Source organism: Dendrobates tinctorius, unplaced genomic scaffold (assembly GCF_039654945.1).
Source record: "Dendrobates tinctorius isolate UK_male_01 unplaced genomic scaffold, ASM3965494v1 ptg000017l, whole genome shotgun sequence".
NCBI lineage: Eukaryota > Metazoa > Chordata > Amphibia > Anura > Dendrobatidae > Dendrobates > Dendrobates tinctorius.
Window position 1 is genome coordinate 2,779,257 of NW_027361685.1, and position 22,676 is coordinate 2,801,932.

The window sequence follows — 22,676 nt, forward strand, 5'->3', positions numbered from 1 at the left end:
ACTTATCCCAGAAGGCACTGGGAATATGCAAATTCTCTCCTCAGGACTCTTCCCCTGGTTTGCTAATTTCCTCTTTTCAGCTGCAATGGACAAAATCCAGTGATCGTTGAGCTCGCGGAGACTCTTCACTTATGCTAAAATTTTGCCCGTTTGTTTCCCTGCCAGTAATATTTGGCTTTACTATTCCGTAGATTGTGCTCGTATTTGTGTTGGAGCAGTTGGTATAGTTCATACCTTAGTTTCTGTAATGTTTGGAGGATTGTTTGTGTGACTACGTTTGTGTGCCTCTTCTAGTGCGCTATGTTTTGATTAATTTTCTCTATTTGGTGTAGTGTCGCTTTTTTATTCTGGGACGCTATTTTACCCTGGATGTCGGCCTTGTGGGCGCACCATACTGTAGATACGGACACATCAGGTGTGATATTAATTGTGAAATATTCTGATAATGCTTCCTGCAATTGGGGCCTAATTTTATGGGATGTGATTCAGTAGTTATTTACTCTCCATAGGGAATATGTCGGATAGTTGTATCCCTCTGTAATTTAACAGGAATCATAGAATCATAGAATCATAGAATCGTAGAGTTGGAAGGGACCTCCTGGGCATCTGGTCCAACCCCCTGCTCAAAGCAGGATTCGCTAAATCATCCCAGTCAGATGTCTGTCCAGCCTCTGTTTGAAGACTTCCATTGAAGGAGAACTCACCACTTCTCGTGGCAGCCTGTTCCACTCATTGATCACTCTAACTGTCAAAAAGTTTTTTCTAATATCTAATCTGTGTCTCCTCCCATTCAGTTTCATCCCATTGCTTCTAGTCTTTCCTTGTGCAAATGAGAATAAAGTTGATCCTTCTACAATGTGACAGCCCTTTAGATATTTGTAGACAGCAATTAAGTCTCCTCTCAGTCTTCTCTTTTGCAAACTAAACATTCCCAAATCCTGCAACCTTTCCTCATAAGACAGGGTTTGCAGACCGGTCACCATTCTGGTCGCTCTTTTCTGAACTTGCTCCAGTTTGTTGATGTCTTTTTTAAAATGTGGTGCCCAAAACTGGACACAATATTCCAGATGAGGTTTGACCAAAGAGGAGTAGAGGGAAATAATGACTTCACGTGATCTAGACTGTATGCTTCTGTTAATACATCCTAGAACTGCATTTGCCTTTTTTGCTGCTGCATCACACTGTTGACTCATATTCAGTCTGTGATCTATTAGTATACCCAAGTCTTTTTCACATGTGCTGTCACTTAGCCCTATTCCTCCCATTCTATATATGCTTTTTTCATTTTTATTGCCCAGATGTAGTACTTTGCATTTCTCCCTGTTAAAAACCATTCTGTTAGTTACTGCCCACTTCTCCAGTTTATTTAAATCTTTTTGAATCCTCTCTCTCTCTTCTCTAGTATTAGCTATCCCTCCTAGCTTTGTGTCATCAGCAAATTTAATCAGTTTACCCTCAATTCCTTCATCTAAATCGTTGATAAAGATGTTGAACAATACAGGGCCCAGGACAGAGCCCTGTGGTACCCCACTTGAGACATTCTTCCAACTGGATGTGCAGCCATTTACGACCACTCTTTGGGTCCGGGAGACCGGGGCGTGGTCCGACCAGGTTATGTTCCCTATCGTGGCCTTTTGGATGTCCTGTAATAACCATTTATCTTTGACCATTAGGTCAATTCTGGAGTCACCTCTATGGGAGTGTGAATAGAAGGTGTAATCCCGCTCGGAGGTGATGGTAAAGTCCCCGCAGACTAACAGGGCGCCTTTTTTAACCTTTGCTACTACCACCAGGGTACCTTTAAGAAATGAAATCTGCTTGGAGTTAGGGGCATAAATAGAGACAATTGTGTAGGTCTCGTTATTTATAGTGCAGACTAGGATGACGTATCTGCCCTCGTCGTCCACTAGGCTGGTGATTAGCTGGAAGGTGACGGTGTTCTATATCGCGATTACTACTCCTCTTTTTTTGTCAATTGCAGGGGAATGAAAGACATTTGGGAAATTTCTATTCTGCAATCTATGGACGTCAGTGCTATTTAGGTGGGTTTCCTGAATGCACAATACATCTGGTTTTAGGGATTTGGCCTCTTTCCATAGAAGGGATCTTCTGAATGGACTATTCTGTCCCTTTACATTAATGCTAGAAATGTGAAGAACCATGTACAGATTACAGATACAATCTATGTGTCACCACTAGACAATTAGGAAAAAATGGGGGAATAACAAAAAGCAAATTTTAATTTTGTGAAAAAACTGTAACAGCTTCAAAAATAGAGTTTGGTTCTAAGTGAACCTCCTGGAGATGCTCCTCTATCCAGTATATAGTGGGGGCATTGGAGGCTGATATGCTCCTCTATCCAGTATATAGTGGGGGCATTGGGGGCTGATATGCTCCTCTATCCAGTATATAGTGGGGGGTATTGGGGGCTGATATACTCCTCTATCCAGTATATAGTGGGGGGTATTGGGGGCTGATATGCTCCTCTATCCAGTATATAGTGGGGGCATTGGGGGCTGATATGCTCCTCTATCCAGTATATAGTGGGGGGGTGAAGAGAAACAAAAAAACCTCTCCTCTCGTGCCTCCGCAGGCCATGGTGAAAAATAGTCTTGTATTCTCTTCTTTTGTTCATGTCCACTCCTTCATCAGGGTGGGTGGCATCTTCTTCAGCGGGGAGCTGGTATCCTCATCCACCGTCGTCAGCGACCACTTCTGCAGAAGAGGCATGGCCTCTCAGGGGGAAGTCAGGACCTGTGTGACCCCATTCTTGGTGAAGATCACCGGGTAGCCCCACTTGTGCGTGATCCCGTTGTCCTGTAGGATCTTGGTGGCTGTGGAGAACTTCCGCCTTCTGTTCAGGGTCACGGCGGATAGGTCAGTGAACACCATGATGTTCTTGAACCTCTGGGAGCTCCGGTCCACCCGCTGCAGCTTTGCTAATGGCTTCTTTAAAATGATAAAAATAAAGCCTGGCAATTACATCCCTGAGCACAGAGGCGGGGGCACTTTTAGGTTTTGGAGATCCTGTGCGCTCTATTATGAGGTCTCGCTGCTCCGCCTCAGGAACTAGTGCGGTAAAGAAATCTGTTAGGAACTCCTACAACGCGTCCGCAGCAACGCTTTCCGGTATCCCCCTGAAGCGCAGATTGTTGCGCCTGGAGCGGTCCTCCAAATCCACCAGCTTTAGTTTTAGGGTGGTGGTCTCCTCATCTGCCTCATAATCAGAGTCCACTAAATGGTTGTGGGCTGTGGTGAATTCCTCCAGCTTCTCCTCAATATGGGCTGTTCTATCCCTTATGTGCCCAATGTCTTTCTGTAGTGCAGTGAGGGCTGAGGTAATGTCACTATCTATAGCCTGCTTTAGATCTCCGAACAGGGACTTCAGTGTGGCCTCAGTGATGGAGGTGGAGGGGTGCCCTGTATCAGGTGCACATACTTGCAATTTGTTGCTCTGCTTCTCCGGGCTCCTGGATGAAGAGCTGCCCAATCTCTCCTGTGCCTGCTCCACTGCACTCATGCCCCTCTCCGGTGAGGTCTGATCCAGTGTCAGGAGATCAGACACCCCCAGAGCGCTCCACACAGCCGCTGGCTGCATGGTGAATGCTGCGGTGGCCATCTTGGATTTTCTCGGGCGCTGGCACAAAGACCGGTATCCTGACCAGCGCTGCTCCCCTGCTCCTCGTTGCCTGCCCCATCAGTGCCCGGACCCCGTCTGAGGTCGTGGTGAGTGGAATTGCGGGTTTCCCTGACCGTTAGTTGCTGCTGGGGCATGCAGCTAGCGTTCCCTGTGCCCGCTCAGCTCCTCATCCAGACACGCCCCCGTGTCCTCATTATATAAGCTATTCATTTATAAGTGCACAGTATCTATTCACCTTATAAACTGATACCAAGTGATATATCTACAATCCGTTTACATATATCTATGTATGGATTTATCTTATACTCAATAAATACGGTGCACTTATCTCATCCCCACCTTGATAGTGATGCTCTCTTAGGATACATTTTACTCTATGGTGGCACTTTTGCACATAGCCACTAGATGGAGCTACAACATTTGACATTTAAAAACACATGTGACATGCACAAGTTTGAACAAGTCGATCAGACAGTGTTCATGCCACCCACTGGCTGAAACACAACAAGAAAACACAAAATGACAAATTTGCAAAAATACTCTGCAGTGAAAAATATGACAGTAATCAGCAAGTGCTGTATAACAAATACAGGGTATTCAGTCGATACATTTTTTGTAAAAAGTGTATAGCAAGCTGCTCCACCACGTCACGGTAACCCTTCACGGAGCAGTCCCTATCTAATGTATTTAAAACCTGAACATGTGAAGTGTCTAAATGAACAGGATACAGACAGGCGCCCCCCAGTATGGGCTCGTGGTGCAAGGCAGCTCATTTATGTGCATGTCACACAAGAGAGGGGTGGGGTCTCCCAAACCATGCTAAGCAAGGAAAAAACGGATTAAAACATATGTGACATGCACAAGTGTGAACAAGTCGGTCAGACAGTGTTCACGCCACCCACTAACTGAAACACAACAAGAAAAAACAAAATGACAATTTTTTTTGCAAAAAATGTAACGACTAAATACCCTGTATTTGTTATCCAGCACTTGCTGATTACTGTCATATTTTTTACTGCAGAGTATTTTTGCAAATTTGTCATTTTGTGTTTTCTTGTTGTGTTACAGCCAGTGGGTGGCGTGAACACTGTCTGACCGATTTGTTCACACTTGTGCATGTCACATATGTTTTTAATCCATTTTTTCCTTGCTTAGCATGGTTTGGGAGACCCCACCCCTCTCTTGTGTGACATGCACATGAGTTGCCTTGCACCACGAGCTCATACTGGGGGGCGCCTGTCTGTATCCTGTTCATTTAGACACTGTTCACATGTTCAGGTTTTAAATACATTAGATAGGGACTGCTCCGTGAAGGGTTACCGTGACGTGGTGGAGCAGCTTGCTATACACTTTTTGCAATAAATGTATTGACTAAATACCCTGTATTTGTTATCCAGCACTTGCTGATTACTGTCATTTTTTTTACTGCAGAGTATTTTTGCAAATTTGTCATTGTGTGTTTTCTTGTTCTGTTTCAACATTTGACTGAATTTTTATATCTACACATGGTTTACACAAATTATATTTTCTTGTCTTAACTCTATACTATTTAACATTATAAGCAGTATACATGATTGATTACCACGTCTTTCTCTGTAAAAACAATCCCCTTTAACCCCTTTCCGACATCAGGCGTAAATGTACTTCCTCTCTTTGATGTGGGCTCAGGCGGTGAGCTTACATCTTTTCCGGCACGTCAGCCATTTTGAACAGTTGCCATTTGCCCCTAACAGCATCTGGCAGCAGCATTTAATGCGCACTTCCAGCAAGCACACTGGAAATCCATCCCATTGGTGACCCCGTCACATTACCATAGGTCACGGATGGGTGGGCATGACAAAAAGAGGTTTCCAGCAGACCTCTATGCTTGTCACTGCCGGAATGCTATGCGCACCATCCGGTAGCCAAAACCACATGAACCAGGGATCATCCTGCCGAACTCCCGCTCTCCTATTAGCATGGGCAAAACGCTACTCAGACAACACAGGGTGAGGGTAAACAGTATGGCAATGCTTTATTGTACCACAAAACAGGCAGATAGAACAGTGTCAGAAAAATACCCAAGATGGGGCACATTACAGTCTCACCCTTCCATTGACCCGCCAGGAAAATAGCTTCTGTGACTTCAGATCTTCCAGGGTCACTACCCCATTTGTGGCACGCACACAGAGAGGAGGTAATGACAAGCGTAGGAAGATGACAGTCCATACAAGGCCAGCTGAACCGAGGATCATAACTTGGCTTCATATTCCAGGGTCGGTTACTCCACCTGTGGCCCGCACACAGAGACGAGGTAACAACAAGTGTAGGAAGATGACAGTCCATTGAGTCCATACAAGGTACAAGGCCAGTTGATCCAAAGATCACAATCTGGCTTCTGCAAACGTATCCATGGTTCAGTGATGGTCAATGGAGCAGATCTGTATTCTTCCAACCGAGGCTGAAAACCCCTAGGATGTTTCCTATAGAATGATAGATCCATGTCCCTTGTGACGATGTTGTGGCTGCTGTCCTGTCTCTTGTCCTTTGGATGAATAGATGTCTTGGCAGAATCTCTCTGGCTATTTCTCTCTCTCAGTCTCTTTATACAGAGGCATGTAACCTATTTTTAGACTTAACAAGTGTCCCTCATTCAGTATTTACATAAAGGGTAAGAATGGAGATGAGATTATTATAGCATTACTTGATTATTTAAACTATTTGCATAGTTTTTCCCTCTCTGCTTTAGAAGTCAACAAACTGGCTCCATAACACAATGCATAATTAGCATATCAGCAAACATCACCAGTGATCAAGGATAAGCGCACAATAAAAGTCAATATTACCGGCTTATACAAAAGTCTGTTTTCTTGACCAACCAGAAATCAACACTTAAATTTAAAGCCAACATACAGATAACATTCTATTATTCTTCGTTCGTTTGCTAAAAAATAGTCATCTGGTTAATTAAGATACAATGCTGTATGTCTTCACAATGCCAAAAGTAAAAAAAGAAATGTTTTTAAAAATATATAAAAAAAAAAGTTCAAATTACCCCTTTTCAAAATAAAACAATAAAAAATCAACCATACACATATTTGTTATAGCGGCATTTAGAATCGCCCGATCTATCACTATAAAAAAGAATTAACCCGATCGCTAAATGGCGTAACGAGAAAAAAAGTAAAAACCCCAGAATTACTTTTTTTTTGGTCGCCACAACATTGCATTGAAATGCAATAAAGGATGATCAAAAGATCGTATCTGCACCAAAATGTTATTCATTAAAATCATCCGCTCGGCACACAAAAAATAATCCCTCACCCAACCCAAGATCATGAAAAATGGAGACGCGACGGGTATCGGAAAATAGTGCAATTCTTTTTTACTTTACCTAATAAAGAGGAGTTATTTTTACTGATACAGTGTGTACGGAAAGTATTCAGACCCCTTTAAATTTTTCACTCTTTGTTTCATTGCAGCCATTTGGTAAATTCAAATTCATACTATCTATTCCTGACACGGGAGGGGCTTATAAACTTACGAAGTATATAGTTTGAGGTCTGGGATCTGCCAATATGGGGCTAATTTTCTGACTGTTTCGGATAATACATGATTTTAGTTTTTTTTTTTCCGTTTAGTCTCGCTTGAATATAGATCAACATTAAATAGTCTCCTGATGAGTCGCCTTTGGAGAGGACAATGAAACCCGTAGAAATGAGAGGCTTGGAGAGTGAGTGTGTATACGTCACCTCACCCTATATACTGAGATGTGGGGTATATGTTTTTTCTATTAGTCACTTTCCAACTAACCTTCAGGGGGTGAATTATGGGTATAGTTTTACATTTGCAACTAATAAAGTTTAGTTTTTTCCTTTCTTCAGCAAACATGAGGAATGACAAGAGACAAACCATTTAAGAAGATGCAATTTTGGTTAAAATTATTCCAACACTATGAACATATAAAAGTATACTCCGCTATGTGACGTCTCTGATGTTTATTAACAGTTGATTTCCAAGTAAAATATTTCCCACATTAAGAAAATGAAAATGGCTTCTCCTCTGTGTGACTGCTCTGATGGCGTTCAAGAAGCGTTTTCTGGTTAAAATATTACCCACATTCTGAACTGGAAGAAGGCTTCTCCCCTGTGTGAGTTCTCTGGTGGGTAAGAAAACGTGATTTCTGTGCAAAATATTTCCCACATTTTAAACATGAAAACGGCTTCTCTCCTGTGTGAGTTCTCTGGTGCTTAACACAATGTGATTTAGTGTTAAAACATTTCCCACATTCTGAACATGAAAAAGGCTTCTCCCCTGTGTGGATTCTCTGGTGCTTAACACAATCTGATTTATTGTTAAAACATTTCCCACATTCTGAACAGGGAAAAGGCTTCTCTCCTGTGTGAATTCTCTGGTGGACAACAAAATGTGCTTTCTGTGCAAAACATTTCCCACATTCTGAACAAGAAAAGAGTTTCTCCCCTGTGTGAATTCTTTGATGGGTAACAAAATGTGATTTATGTGCAAAATATTTCCCACATTTTAAACATGAAAACGGCTTCTCTCCTGTGTGAGTTCTCTGGTGCTTAACACAATGTGATTTAGTATCAAAACATTTCCCACATTCTGAACATGAAAAAGGTTTCTCCCCTGTGTGGATTCTCTGGTGCTTAACACAATCTGATTTAGTGTTAAAACATTTACCACATTCTGAACAGGGAAAAGGCTTCTCTCCTGTGTGAATTCTCTGGTGGACAACAAGATGTGCTTTCTGTGCAAAATATTTCCCACATTCTGAACAAGAAAAGGGTTTCTCCCCTGTGTGAATTCTTTGATGGGTAACAAAATCTGATTTATGTGCAAAATATTTCCCACATTCTGAACATGAAAAAGACTTCTCCCCTGTGTGAGTTCTCTGGTGCATAACACAATCTGATTTATTCCTAAAACATTTCCCACATTCTGAACATGAAAAAGGCTTCTCCCCTGTGTGAGTTCTCTTGTGGGAAAGAAAATGTGATTTGTGTCCAAAACATTTCCCACATTCTAAACATGAAAATGGCTTCTCTCCTGTGTGGATTCTCTGGTGCTTAACACATTCTGATTTAGTGTTAAAACATTTTCCACATTCTGAACAAGAAAAAGGCTTCTCCCCTGTGTGGATTCTCTGGTGCTTAGCACAATCTGATTTAGTGTTAAAACATTTCCCACATTCTGAACAGGAAAAAGGCTTCTCCCCTGTGTGGATTCTCTGGTGCTTAACACAATCTGATTTATTGTTAAAACATTTCCCACATTCTGAACAGGAAAAAGGCTTCTCCCCTGTGTGAGTTCTCTGGTGTCTAACAAAATGTGATTTCTGTGCAAAACATTTCCCACATTCTGAACAGTAAAAAGGCTTCTCCCCTGTGTGAGTCCTCTGGTGCCTAACAAAATGTGATTTCTGTGCAAAATATTTCCCACATTCTGAACATGAAAATGACTTCTTTGCTTTAGGAGCAGTTTGTTTTTTATTGCCTCTTTTGTGACTTTGATTTTCCTTAGTAATCGGTAATGAATCAGAAGATGGGACCTGTTTCATAGGATCAGATGGCAGATCTTTGCTGTGAATGGATGATGGTATATCTGGAGTCACTTCAGTTGTATCTTGTAGGATCTCAAGATCATCTGATTTAAAAATTGAAGATGTCATCCGTCCCTCTGATCTCCTGGTACAGTCATCTGCTAAGATAAAAAAAATTATTTTTTAATAAAATATCCTTGAGTTTTATATTTTTGAATGTTTCTACTTAAACTCTCCATAAAAATGGCAAGCTATGTAAAAGCTTTAATTATTTCCCAAGACAATGACAGTTCACAGTCTAATAGAAAACCTTGTTGGATGAACCAGTAGTGTGCGGTGTTCAACTGTTTGTTCATTCTGCCTTCCAAATATCAAATAAAAAGAAACCAATCAATGTTATGTAGGTGAAAATAATACCAATTCTCATATCACAAAAAACAAGTCCCCACTCAGGTCCATCATCTGTCATTGGAAAAACAGAGGTTCCCACACTATTAGTGGCTCAAAGGCTGTTGAAAAGCAACAAGGATTCTATAAACCAATCCAGCAAAATCCGCTCTCATTTCGGAGTCTTGCAGTGTGCGCAAACAACATTTAGGATCCCTGTATTTAGCAATATTATAGTGAGAAGAATCCACTTAATTTGCGGTGTCTCCTGGAGCACAATCTGGGCACTATGTGCTGGGTAATAAAATGGCAAATGTGTAATTTTCACTCTCCAACATCCACTGCGTGTTAATTCCCAGAAAGTGGCTGTGGAGTCAAAATATTCACTCCTCCTAAGGATTATAACCCTCAGTGAATTAATTTATAGTATGGAATCACTTTATGGAGATTTTGACTATTTTGCTTTTCTGTCATTTAGTTATATTAGGGCTTCTGCATATGGTGTGTCCAATCTCATCTGGGATCTGTTCCTGCTGTCCAGCTGGAGTAATCTGCTCCCTACTTCAGCCAATTGGAAAGTACCACACCCTACTAAAGTGCAAAGCACATGGCCGGAATCTGCCAGATACAGCGCTGTTCTCCTCTGGTTCAGTCCTCTGTGCTCAGCTTGCGGCTTGTGTATTTGTTTCCTGCTGTGACCGTGGCCCGTTTACTGACTACTCTTGTGTCTTCTGATTCTGTGTTCTGTCCTTCTGGTTCTGACCCAGCTACCTGACTATTCTTCTTGCCATCTAACACCACAGAATAGCAGGTAACACCATGGTCCAAGCCTAGAGGTCCCAGTGTAAGTCCAGATTCCATGTGAGGGTGTTAAAGGGCGATGAGCAAGGCAATCCTTGGGATATGGAAAGCTGAGAAGATAGTGCCAAGCCTGTTCATGGTGGACATCTTTTGAGCTGCCAGGTGACCATGAACAGAGCTCCCAATACATTGTATCTGCAAACTATTCCAGCTAGATCTGCATTCAAATAGCTAAATGGCGCTCCTTCCCTTCTGAACACTGCCATGTGCCCAGACAGTAGTGTACAACCGTATGTAGGGTATAGTGCGAAGCTGGAAAATAATTTGTAAGATCCATTTGTTTTCTATTATCCTTTGTGAAGAATTCCAAACTTACCACCACATAAAGTGACACACGTCAGATATTAATAATGGGGCCTGATTAGGAACTACTGAAATGATCAAACTCCACAGTCTCCATCAGTAATAAATGAGTAACTAGTGGTGAAACCTCTCTGGTGTAATTAGAGTATGGGGCTCGGTGACGTCACAATCTATACTATCCTAAGCTCCAATATTTTCTGTCAGATGAGTTTCAAGAAGAAATATTAGGCATTTAAAGAGAACTGTGTATAAGGCCGGTTTCACACGTCCTGATATTTCCGGTACCGGAGATGTCCGTGTGTGTAATACTTGTGGCACACGTGTGACAACTATGTCAGCATCCGTACCACATGGACGGCCGTCAGGGAAGAAGCGCTACATTAATCGCTGTTCCCCGGTGGCGGGTGCTGAAGACGCTCTCATCATTCTCCCCTGCTCTGCCGGCAGGGAGATTGATGAGAGCTATATTAAAGTGAGAATGATGATAGTAGGTGCGGGCATTTGGGACTATTACTCCCATCAACCTACACCTGCTGCTGCCAAGAACAGTGACAGCAGGAGTGGATGATGGGAGTATTCCTCACTGCCTGCGCTATAACTAAATAAATGAATGAAAAAAAACGGTGTGGATTCCCCTGTATTTTCTATAACCAGTCTGGGAAAACTCATAACTGGGGGCTGCAACCCTCATCTGTCAGCTTCAGCAAGGCTGGTTATCAAGAATAGAGGGGTCCTCACACTGTTTTTTTAATTATATAAAGAAATAATTTAAAAACATGGCATGGAGTCCCCCCCATTTTTGACAACCAGCCTTGCTAAAGCTGGCAGTTGGGGGCTGGTATTCTCAGGCTTGTAAAGGGCGATGGATATTGACCCCCCAGCATAAAAATAGCAGCCTGCAGCTGCCCAGAAAAGGCACATCTATTAGAGGCGCCAATTCTGGTGCTTTGCCCGGCTCTTCCCACTTGCCCTGCGTTTTGTTTTATTTCTAATAAAAGACTTTATTCTGGCTGCATCTTTATTTATCATATAACTATAGGATTAGTTATGGATAGGTGTCTTACTTTGATACCTGGTGATGAAATCTTTATTTGTAGCTTTCCGTTAATGAGATTCTCGTGCTCTGGGGCGGGACTGTGGGCGGGGCTTTAAGAGGTGTGCTGATTACATATTCATCTGTATTGGCTTTTGACAGGTCGCTGATCCCTCACTGACCTGCCCCCCATTATTACATAATGCATATAATAGTGTTGATATTATTGGTGATAATGCCTATAATATTGTGGCTATTGTGAGGCTTAGAAAAAAATTACATCCAGTAAAATGACTCCAGCGGCCCCTGTCCAGTAGCCTCTATCTCTTACTTATAGATGCTACTGTGCAGGCGCCGCCATCGCCGGTGACATTTTGCTGGATGTAATTTTTTTCTAAGCCTCACAATAGCCACAATATTATAGGCATTATCACCAATAATATCAATGCTATTATATGCATTATGTAATAATGGGGGGCAGGTCAGTGAGGGATCAGCGACCTGTCATAAGCCAATACAGATGAATATGTAATCAGACCACATAAAGCCCCGCCCACAGCCCCACCCACAGTGCCGCCCCAGAGCACGAGAATCTCATTAACTGAAAACTACAAATACAGATTAAACATCAACCACGGTATCATTGTAATCAGTATAACGGCGCAGACCTGACAGTGTCTGTAGGTTACTGAGCACAATCCTGCTGACAGGTTCCCTTTAAATTTAGATCTTAGGCATTTGGAAGTGGCAATGGAGATATTTTTTTCAAGACTATCAGGGAGTTACAGACTCACATTAGGCAGGAAGGCCGATCCCACCACAATCAAACTATCATACAGAAGGAATAGGTAAAAAAAAAGACAGAATAAAAAAATATGTTACATCCCCAACAACAACGTATGTACGAGGGGAGAACACTAAACTGGAGCTGCCCTCATTTATGGTGAACCATTGGAGCCACTATGAGTCCTGACCGGAAGAGTAGAGAAAGTATTAGCACCCCCATTTCAGGAGAGATTGTGCAGTAATCTGAATTCCTTAGGATGGAAAACATAATGGAATTCATGACGTGGAGTGAATCCATGACACCAGGGCTGGAGCCAACACATCTCCTGCAGGCAGGAATAAATGTATATTACAGCTATCAGCCACGCACAGCTTAGAGATCTATCATGGCACAGGTGTAATGTTTGTCCTGTAGATGATCACAATCCTCCTTGAAATTACTGTATTTTTTGGACCATAAGACGCACCTAGGTTTTAAAGGAAATTAGGAAAAAAAATTGAACAAAAAATGTGGTCAATTCTGTACTTAATATCCTCTATTCTGGTATATATGGCCCCCTCATCCCTATCCTAGTATGCAGGGCCCCCTCCTCCCCATTCTGATACACATGGCCCCCTCATCCCTATCCTGGTATACATGGTCTCCTCATCCCTACCCTGGTAAGCATGACCTCATCCCCATCCTGGTATGCATGGCCCCCTCATCCCTACCCTGGTATGCATGGCCCCCTCCTCCCCATTCTGATACACATGTCCCCCTCATCCCTATCCTGGTATGCATGGCCACCTCATCCTTATCCTGGTATGCATGGCCACCTCATCCTTATCCTGGTATGCATGGCCCCATCCCTACCCTGGTATGGAGGGTCCCCATCTCATCCTAGTATGGATGGTCCCATCCCTATCCTGGTATGAATGGTCCCATCCCTATCCTGGTATCCAGGGCCCCCATCTCGTCCTGGTATGCAGGGCCCCATCTCATCCTGGTATGCAGGGCCCCATCTCATCCTGGTATGCATGGCCCCATCTCGTCCTGGTATGCATGGCCCCATCTCGTCCTGGTATGCAGGGCCCCATCTCGTCCTGGTATGCAGGGCCCCATCTCGTCCTGGTATGCAGGGCCCCATCTCGTCCAGGTATGCAGGGCCCCATCTCGTCCTGGTATGCAGGGCCCCATCTCGTCCTGGTATGCAGGGGCCCATCCTTATAAGTGGCCCCCACCCACATTCCTATCCTGGTATGCATGGCCCCAACAGAAAATATAAAAAAAACCCAAACCATTACACTTACCTTCCCGGCGCTCCCTTGCAGCGTCCTGCTCCGGTGCCAGCAACTGCTTTAAGCTTGTAAGCAGCGCTGATAATAGTGAGTATTCACAAATATTCATTTCTCTTAAGTAGCGGCACACGTGACCGCAGGTAGCAGCGGGAAGCCGGTGGCTGACACTGCGCGCTACTGAAGAGCAATGAATACTCACTGCCCTTTGCGTGCACAGGCCTGGCAGCTGTGCTTTGCTTGTGAGCAGCACATGACATCCCTGCCATGCGCTGCTTACAAGCATATAGCAGTTGCTGGCACTGGAGCAGGACGCAGTGAGGGAGCGTGGGGTAGGTAAGTGTAATGGTTTGTTTTTTAATGTTTTCTGAAGGGGCCATGCATACAAGGATAGGAATGGGGATGGTGGTGTGGGCCAATTATAAGGATGGGGCCCTGCATACCAGGACCGGGGTTGGAGGCTAATTATATCAAGATACTATTATTAAAGAGAAATGAATATTCATTGCCTTAAAAGCCCATGGGAGTGGAATGCGGTGAATATTCATTTCTCTTTAGCAGCAAGAACAGGAGTTAGCAGCAGCCACCAGCTACAGCCTCGTGTAACCCGCTGCTCCGCCGATGCCATTCCCCCACCTCCCCACCACAGCCAGAGCCAGTACATCCGGACTATAAGACGCACCCCCCATTTTCCTCCACATTTTTGAAGGAAAAAAGTGCGTCTTATAGTCCGAAAAATACGATAGTTTTAACACAAATTGAAAAGTCAGGATAAAGGGAAACTCTGTTATTGTACAGAAATTCACACTTGGCCTCACTGCAGATTTACTGGTGTCGCTCATAAAAGGGAAGATTGGCCAGAAAGACTGGACCTGGTCTTGTAGGGACCATGAGACATTCAGCAGCACAGAAGGGAGAGAAGATTCATCCGATAAGATCTCAGGGACCTAGGAAGCCAACAGCATCATTACCCTCCGCTTTCTCTTACAGGCCCAGCATAAGATTTTTCTTCAAGTGATTTTCTATCTTGTCAGCACATTCTACGTACGCTGTCATTTGACTTCCAGGGAGTAGGTGGATCTACCAGGTTGTAAGTTCTATAGAAAAGGGCTTTCAATGCCCAAAGTCATTTGAACAGTTTTGGGTGGAGAAAAATGTTGTGGTCTAGAGGCAAAATGGTGATCATGGTAATACGGCCGGACTACACCACCGATAAAGTAGCCACAGCCGGTGACTGAGAGGAATCTGTGACTTCTCTGCATTCAGTGGTTACTACTCACCTGGGTAGTCATATGTGGGAATCTCCTCTTTACACCACTCATCACCCCTCACATATGTCTCTGTAGTATTAATATGGGTCAGATCTTCACCCTGAAACAAATATTGTAAGAGTCACCGACAGATGGAGAAGTCCCATCTATGATCAGCTCTAATCCTGCCATCTCCACCGCTCTCATTACATAAGTATAAAACAGATAATACTGGTGGATAAAACAAGACTGAGCACAAGACCTTCACAGCCGTCTACACATCATAGGGGAGATCTCCTGACACCTTCTCTCCATCTACCTGATGATCCTGAGGAGCACTGGGATCTTCTTGTTTACAGTCCTGTGGAAGAAGAGGACGGGGACATCTCTCTGGTGTTGTCCTCTTACTGGGTAGATCTGGAGGAAACACATACAGGGACTGAATTCATTCTCTATATACAGATAATTATAGGCCGTGTGTATTTAGTCCTGTCTATTACCTGGAGACGTGAGGGGCTGGGGAACCTCCATTATGACGTTCTTGTAGAGATCTCTGTGTCCTTCTAAATACTCCCACTCCTCCATGGAGAAATAGACAGCGATATCCTGACACCTTATAGGAACCTGACACATACAATGATACCGTCATCCCCCCGATCCCTTCATAGTGTTACTGTATAATCTCCCAGCATTCCCAGCAGTGTCACCTCTCCAGTCAGCAGCTCAATCATCTTGTAGATGAGTTCTAGGATCTTCTGGTCATTGATGTCCTCATGGATCAGGGTGTGAGGTGGAGGCCCCATGATTGGGCTCAGGGGTCTTCCCCATCCCTCAGACACAGGGTCCTGACAGCGATCACTAGAGGTCTTCTTCACCACTGTGTAATCCTGGTTATGGAGAGACACATTAATAAATCTCACTCCAGACATTTCCAGAGTCCTCACCTCTCCAGTTCTGTCCATCTGTTATTCCCATAGATAAGAATGATGTAATGTGACGTCATCAGAATCTCTCACCTCTCCAGTGAGACAGAAGAGGATCTCTAGGGTGAGGTGTAATATCCTCTCCGCCATCTTGTCTCTGTCCATATCCATCCTTGATGGGTAAATCAGGAAAATTCTCTTCTGTAGAAGATCTTCACTGAGAGGATCCGATATTGTAGAGACCTGAATGAGAAGAAGATGATCCGATGTAACATCATAAGAATCCTGTGTAATAATACAATTACTGGAGATAATAAGGGAAACATATGAGGAGATTTATTATCTTACAGGGTTTAGTTTTCTTCCCTGACATCTACTAATAAAACCTATATATTTAGGCCACAGACAACAAGCAGTTTCCTCCTCGGAGTCGGCAGCTGAACACGTTCCTCATAGACTCATCTTCCATAACGCTAATTCTCGTCTCATTACCGACACTGGAATCGGCATCAGCAATACTGCAGGAGATATTCATTACACGCGACATGAGAAATAACTCCTTCATGATGAGGACGACATCTTCATCTTCTACTGCGGCTCTAGAGACAGATGTGGCCAGAGTCGGTCACTGACTCCATCCCCACCGGCCGTCTATATGAAGGTTTCCCGTCTTCCCCGCACTGGAATCTTCTCTCACGTTAGATCTCAGCTCTGAGTCACACACAGAAGTTTGAGGCTTTTAGAAAAGATTTTTTGTTTCCACAAACACAACGGACAGAAATGATCTGATCCCAAAGTCTCCATGTACAGTGATTTATGGGGATTATTTCTGGCCTTAGGCTTTCCTATATTACAAGATGGATGTGAAGACTTTTCTGCCCAATGATGATATAAGTATGAGCCCCCCAGAGGTGGAGGGGGTAACATGGGGCCACTTGTGGGGTCTCTGCTGTTCTGGTGTCAGAGCTCTTCACACGTCACACGGCGTCCGCCGTCTATCCCCGCCACAATGGCGCCCCTTCCCTCCCGAGCCTGTGGGGTATCGGCACTCAGGAGACACGGCGCACTGTGCGGCCTCAGCGCTCCTGTCACCTGTAGGACAATGATACATTGGGGGGAAAGTCACATTTCTGTGAGGAAAACAGTAAAATTGTCATTTTTTCCTTCCACATTGCTGAAATTCCTGTCACACTGTCCGAATTCAGAGATTGTCCTGTCAGAAAGGAGAACACAGGGAGCGAAAGGGTTAATAGGACTCACAGGAGGAACCGGCCCAGAAAGCGGAAGGTCCAGGAGTGTCTGCCTCATATATGGCGGCTCTGTGCGCACAGGACCTGTGATGAGGTCACAGGAGGGGAGGAGTCAGGGGTCACATGATCAGGGGCCTCAGTGTGTGCAGGACTCTGCTGTGCTGGTTGTCATGGTGCTGGATGAGGGGAAGTTTCTGTGTGGAGTCAGGAGGGGTTTATAGGGTGGATGTAGCAGAGCCGTGTGTGTACGAGGTGTACGGAGCGGAGCCGTGTGTACGAGGTGTACGGAGCGGAGCCGTGTGTGTACGAGGTGTACGGAGCAGAGCCGTGTGTGTACGAGGTGTACGGAGCAGAGCCGTGTGTGTACGAGGTGTACAGAGCAGAGCCGTGTGTGTACGAGGTGTACGGAGCAGAGCCGTGTGTGTACGAGGTGTACGGAGCAGAGCCGTGTGTGTACGAGGTGTACGGAGCAGAGCCGCGTGTGTACGAGGTGTATGGAGCGAAGCCGTGTGTGTACGAGGTGTACGGAGCGGAGCCGTGTGTGTACGAGGTGTACGGAGCGGAGCCGTGTGTCTACGAGGTGTACGGAGCGGAGCCGTGTGTGTACGAGGTGTACGGAGCGGAGCCGCGTGTGTACGGGGTGTATGGAGCGGAGCCGTGTGTGTACGAGGTGTACGGAGCAAAGCCCTGTGTGTACGAGGTGTACGGAGCGGAGCCGTGTGTGTACGAGGTGTACGGAGCGGAGCGTGTGTGTACGAGGTGTAAGGAGCGGAGCCGTGTGTGTACGAGGTGTACGGAGCGGAGCCGTGTGTGTACGAGGTGTACGGAGCGGAGCCGTGTGTGTACGAGGTGTATGGAGCGGAGCCGCGTGTGTACGAGGTGTATGGAGCGGAGCCGTGTGTGTACGAGGTGTACGGAGCCGAGCCGCGTGTGTACGAGGTGTACGGAGCGGAGCGTGTGTGTACGAGGTGGAAGGAGCGGAGCCGTGTGTGTACAAGGTGGAAGGAGCGGAGCCGTGTGTGTACGAGGTGGAAGGAGCGGAGCCGTGTCTACGAGGTGTATGGAGCGGAGCCGTGTGTGTGCGAGGTGTATGGAGCAGAGCCGTGTCTACGAGGTGTACGGAGCGGAGCCGCGTGTGTACGGGGTGTACGGAGCGGAGCCGCGTGTGTACGGGGTGTATGGAGCGGAGCCGTGTCTACGAGGTGTATGGAGCAGAGCCGTGTCTACGAGGTGTACGGAGCGGAGCCGTGTGTGTACGAGGTGTACGGAGCGGAGCCGCGTGTGTACGAGGTGTACGGAGCGGAGCCACGTGTGTACGAGGTGTACGGAGCGGAGCCATGTGTGTACGAGGTGTACGGAGCGGAGCCGTGTGTGTACGAGGTGTACGGAGCGGAGCCGTGTGTGTACGAGGTGTACGGAGCAGAGCCGTGTGTGTACGGGGTGTACAGAGCGGAGCCGTGTGTGTACGAGATGTACGGAGTGGAGCAATGTCTGTACAAGGTGTACGGAGCAGAGCCACGTGTGTTCGAGGTGTACGGAGCGGAGCCGCGTGTGTACAAGGTGTACGGAGCGAAGCTGTGTGTGTACGGAGCAGAGCCCTGTGTGTACGAGGTGTACGGAGCAGAGCCGCGTGTGTACAGGGTGTACAGAGCGAAGCCGTATGTGTACGGAGCGTAGCCGTGTGTGTACGAGGTGTACGGAGCGTAGCCGTGTGTGTACGGAGCGAAGCCGTGTGTGTACGGAGCAGAGCCGTGTGTGTACAAGGTGTACGGAGTGGAGCCGTGTGTGTACGAGGTGTATGGAGCGGAGCCGTGTGTGAATGAGGTGTACGGAGCAGAGCCGTGTGTGTACGAGGTGTACGGAGCAGAGCCGTGTGTGTACGAGGTGTGCGGAGCAAAGCCGTTTTTATGCGGACCCCTCTGTGTAGTTTGTATACCCCCAGCTTCAGTCGCAGACCCCTGTGTACACTGTATACACCCTTATACCCCCAGCTTTGGTTGCAGACCCCTGTTTATGCTGTATACACCCGTATACCCCCAGCTTAGGTCACAGACCCCGCATCTCTCACACTGTAGAACTGATGTAGGACACCAGGGGCGTATCCAGGGGGGGCAGCCGGGGCATTTGCCCCAGGCGCAGCTGACAGGGGGCGCCATCGGGCTGCCTGATGCGGCGGTCCAAAGAGGAGATTCCCCATTGACAGCTGGAGCAGAGAAAGTGCTGCGCATCTGTGTACTAGTACATACAGTGTCTGACTCACTTGGAGAGGTGTAAGCGTCGCTGTGCCACCACTGCCAGCGGTGCCTCACCGCCGCCGGCACTTCCGCATGCGCCAGCAACGTGATCAGGTCACATGATCACGCTGCTGACGTCACACACCGGATCTTCAGAGGCGAAGACTCGGGCAGTGAGGCAGCGTTGCGGTTGGTGCGGTAAGTGCTCCAGACAGGTAATGGAGCTGAAGACACCAGCAACTGTGCAAGGGAAGATTGGGGGATGGCTGCAGAGTCTCATAGAATGGATAGGGAGAGAGCAGGGAGAGTAAATTTACCGAGGACAGTGTGTGAGGACTCGGAGCAAGGCCAGGGTGTAGACATATTCATGTGGTGTGGTGAAGAAAGATGAGGAACATATGGAGGGAGGAGGGGGAAACCTGAGGACATTATGGGGGTTACTGTGGGGAAGGGGGTTAATGAGGGGGGAAGGGGGTTAATGAGGTGGGAAGGGGTTTAATGAGTGGGGGGTTAATGTGGGGAAGGGGGTTAATGAGTGGGGATGGGGGTTAATGAGTTGGGATGGGAATTAATGTGTGGATGGGGGTTAATGAGTGGGGATGGGGTTAATGTGTGGGGGGGTTAATGAGTTGGGATGGGAGTTAATGTGTGTGTGGGTGGTTAATGAGTGGGGATGGGGGTTAATGTGTGGGGGTTAATGAGTGGGGATGGGGGTTAGTGTGTGTGGGGGTTAATGAGTGGGGATGGGGGTTAATGTTTGGGGGGGTTAATGAGTGGGGATGGGGGTTAATGTGTGGGGGGATTTGGAATGGGGGTACATAATGTGTTGGGGGATTTGGGAGTAGGAACGGTGGGTTATTGAGTGGGGATGGGGTGTTATTTAATGTGGGGGATTTGGAGTGGGGATGGGGTGTTATTTAATGTGTGGGGGGATTTGGAGTGGGGATGGGGGGTTATTTAATGTGTGTGGGGATTTGGAGTGGGGATGGGGGTTATTTAATGTGTGGGGGGATTTGGAGTGGGGATGGGGGTTATTTAATGTGTGGGGGGATTTGCAGTGGGGATGGGGGGTTATTTAATGTGTGTGGGGATTTGGAGTGGGGATGGGGGTTATTTAATGTGTGTGAGGGACTTGGAGTGGGTATGGGGGATTTAATGTGTGGGGGGACTTGGAGTGGGGATGGGGGTCCTCTTAGTGTGTTGGGGATTGGGGATGGGGGGATTTAATGTGTGTGTGGAGATTTGAGGACACAAAATGACAGTGTATGTATGAGGAAACAGTATGGGGGATGGGTGCAGACACTATGGGGAGCAAACTGGTTAATGTATGTGGATACAGTATGGGGAGTGAGGGTGATGGGATGTGTGCAGACACAGTATGGGGAGTCAGGGGTATGTGTGAGCAGACAGTATAGAGAGTGAGGGGGTAAATATATGAGGAGACAGTATGGTGAACAGGTGGGATATTAGAGGAGACAGTATGAGGAGGGAGGGGAATAGTGTGAGGCGACAGTATATTGCAGACATTTTTATTCAGGAGCATTATAATGACACTTCTATCTTTATGTAGAGATTTGCTGCAGAAGACCGGAGAAGATGGACGTCTGCAGAGACGGCTGTGGATGAGAAAACTCATCATGGGGTCTGGACAAGAAGAAAAGAAGAACAAGTCCAGAGACGACGTCATCTATAAGGTACCTGGATGTGAATGTTATTTGTGACACTGACTTATTCTCATGTTTTTATTACACATGTTGAATCAACCAATATCCCAAACAGAAATACAGCAATTAGAGGGATGAAAAATAATAAGTCCCCCGGCCCCGACGGTCTAACGAGCGAGTACTTCAAAATATTCCAAGATATGACATCAATTTTCCAAAATATTATCCTTGTTTAACTCCCCGAAAAAGATCAATTGATGGCGCATCGTATCCATTGACTGACACCTGAGTATAAGGTTTGCATGGAGGTAGTGAACATATTGTAAGAACTTCGGGCTGAGATTTTCCCTATCCAGGACTCTGTATAGAAGAGGCCATGACACTTTGTCAAAGGCCTTTTCGGCATCGAGACTGATCAGCATTGCAGGTGGCCTCAATACATCTTGAGCCAGGACCGTGGCTGTGACTGCCATGCGAATATTTGCCACACTGCTCTGTCCCTGACTAAATCCTGTTTGAGCCTCACATAGGAGGCCAGGTAGCAGCATCTGCAGTCACTTCACCAGGATCCTCGCCAAGAGTTTATAGTCGTGGTTGAGGAGTGAGAGTTGGCGATAAGACTGTGGCAATAGTGCGTCTCCTGAAGAAAAATCACATCTGGTCGGAATCATTTTATGTGTATTAAAACTGTTTTGCATTTAAGGGTGGTGTTAAGGCCCGCCACGTTCCATGGCAAGAACAATGTGTGGTGAGGTGTAAATGGTAAAAACACATTTGAAAGGTTAACTCACCAAAACCCTGACTAATGCACTAGCAGGATGCAGCAGACCTCCACTGATAAAGGCTGGGGCAGCACAGGTGCAAACCACTGATGAGAACAGCCAGTAACCCAATATGGTCTGGCTGCCTAGTGGAAAAAAATGCACACAAATAGGGATTGCATAGGACAGTAGTCACACAGATAAGTGTGGTGCAAAGTGTCTGAACAACCTATTAATGACGCCCATAGTATTAGCAGGTGGGCTGCTCAGCACTATATATATGCATCACACAGAAAAAACCAAGCCAACAAGAAGAGGTCTAGCTGCATCCTGCAAAAATGATAAAAAGTGCAAAAAGATAAAAAGATATGGGGTATTAGTTACTATTATGGCCAAAGTAGATTAGCTCACAACCCAATTTCAAGGGTCCCCAGATATGTGAGTCCCTAACACTAAATCTGAACAGCGCACATAAGGAAAAAGTTCCCCAAAATTTTTCCACTAGGCAGCCAGACCATATTGGGTTACTGGCTGGTCTCATCAGTGGTTTGCACCTGTGCTGCCCCAGCCTTTATCAATGGAGGTCTGCTGCATCCTGCTAGTGCATTAGTCAGGGTTTTTGTGAGTTAACCTTTCAAATGTGTTTTTACCATTTACACCTCACCACACATTGTTCTTGCCATGGAACGTGGCGGGCCTTAACACCACCCTTAAATGCAAAACAGTTCTAATACGCCTAAAGTGATTCCGACCAGATGTGATTTTTC

At 45.9% G+C, this 22,676-nt stretch overlaps 1 protein-coding gene across 1 annotated transcript in view; it reads right to left on the minus strand.

Moving 5' to 3' along the window:
* Nucleotides 1–5,632: 5,632 nt before the first annotated feature.
* Nucleotides 5,633–22,676, minus strand: part of LOC141082384 (uncharacterized) — a 150,414-nt gene continuing 133,370 nt past the window's right edge. The window contains exons 5-6 of the mRNA XM_073566323.1: nt 15,108–15,198; nt 5,633–9,343 (exon numbers count right to left, since the gene is read on the minus strand). Coding sequence (XP_073422424.1) covers nt 7,731–9,343; nt 15,108–15,198 — 1,704 coding nt within the window. The 3' untranslated portion in view covers nt 5,633–7,730. The remainder of the gene's footprint in view (nt 9,344–15,107; nt 15,199–22,676) is intronic.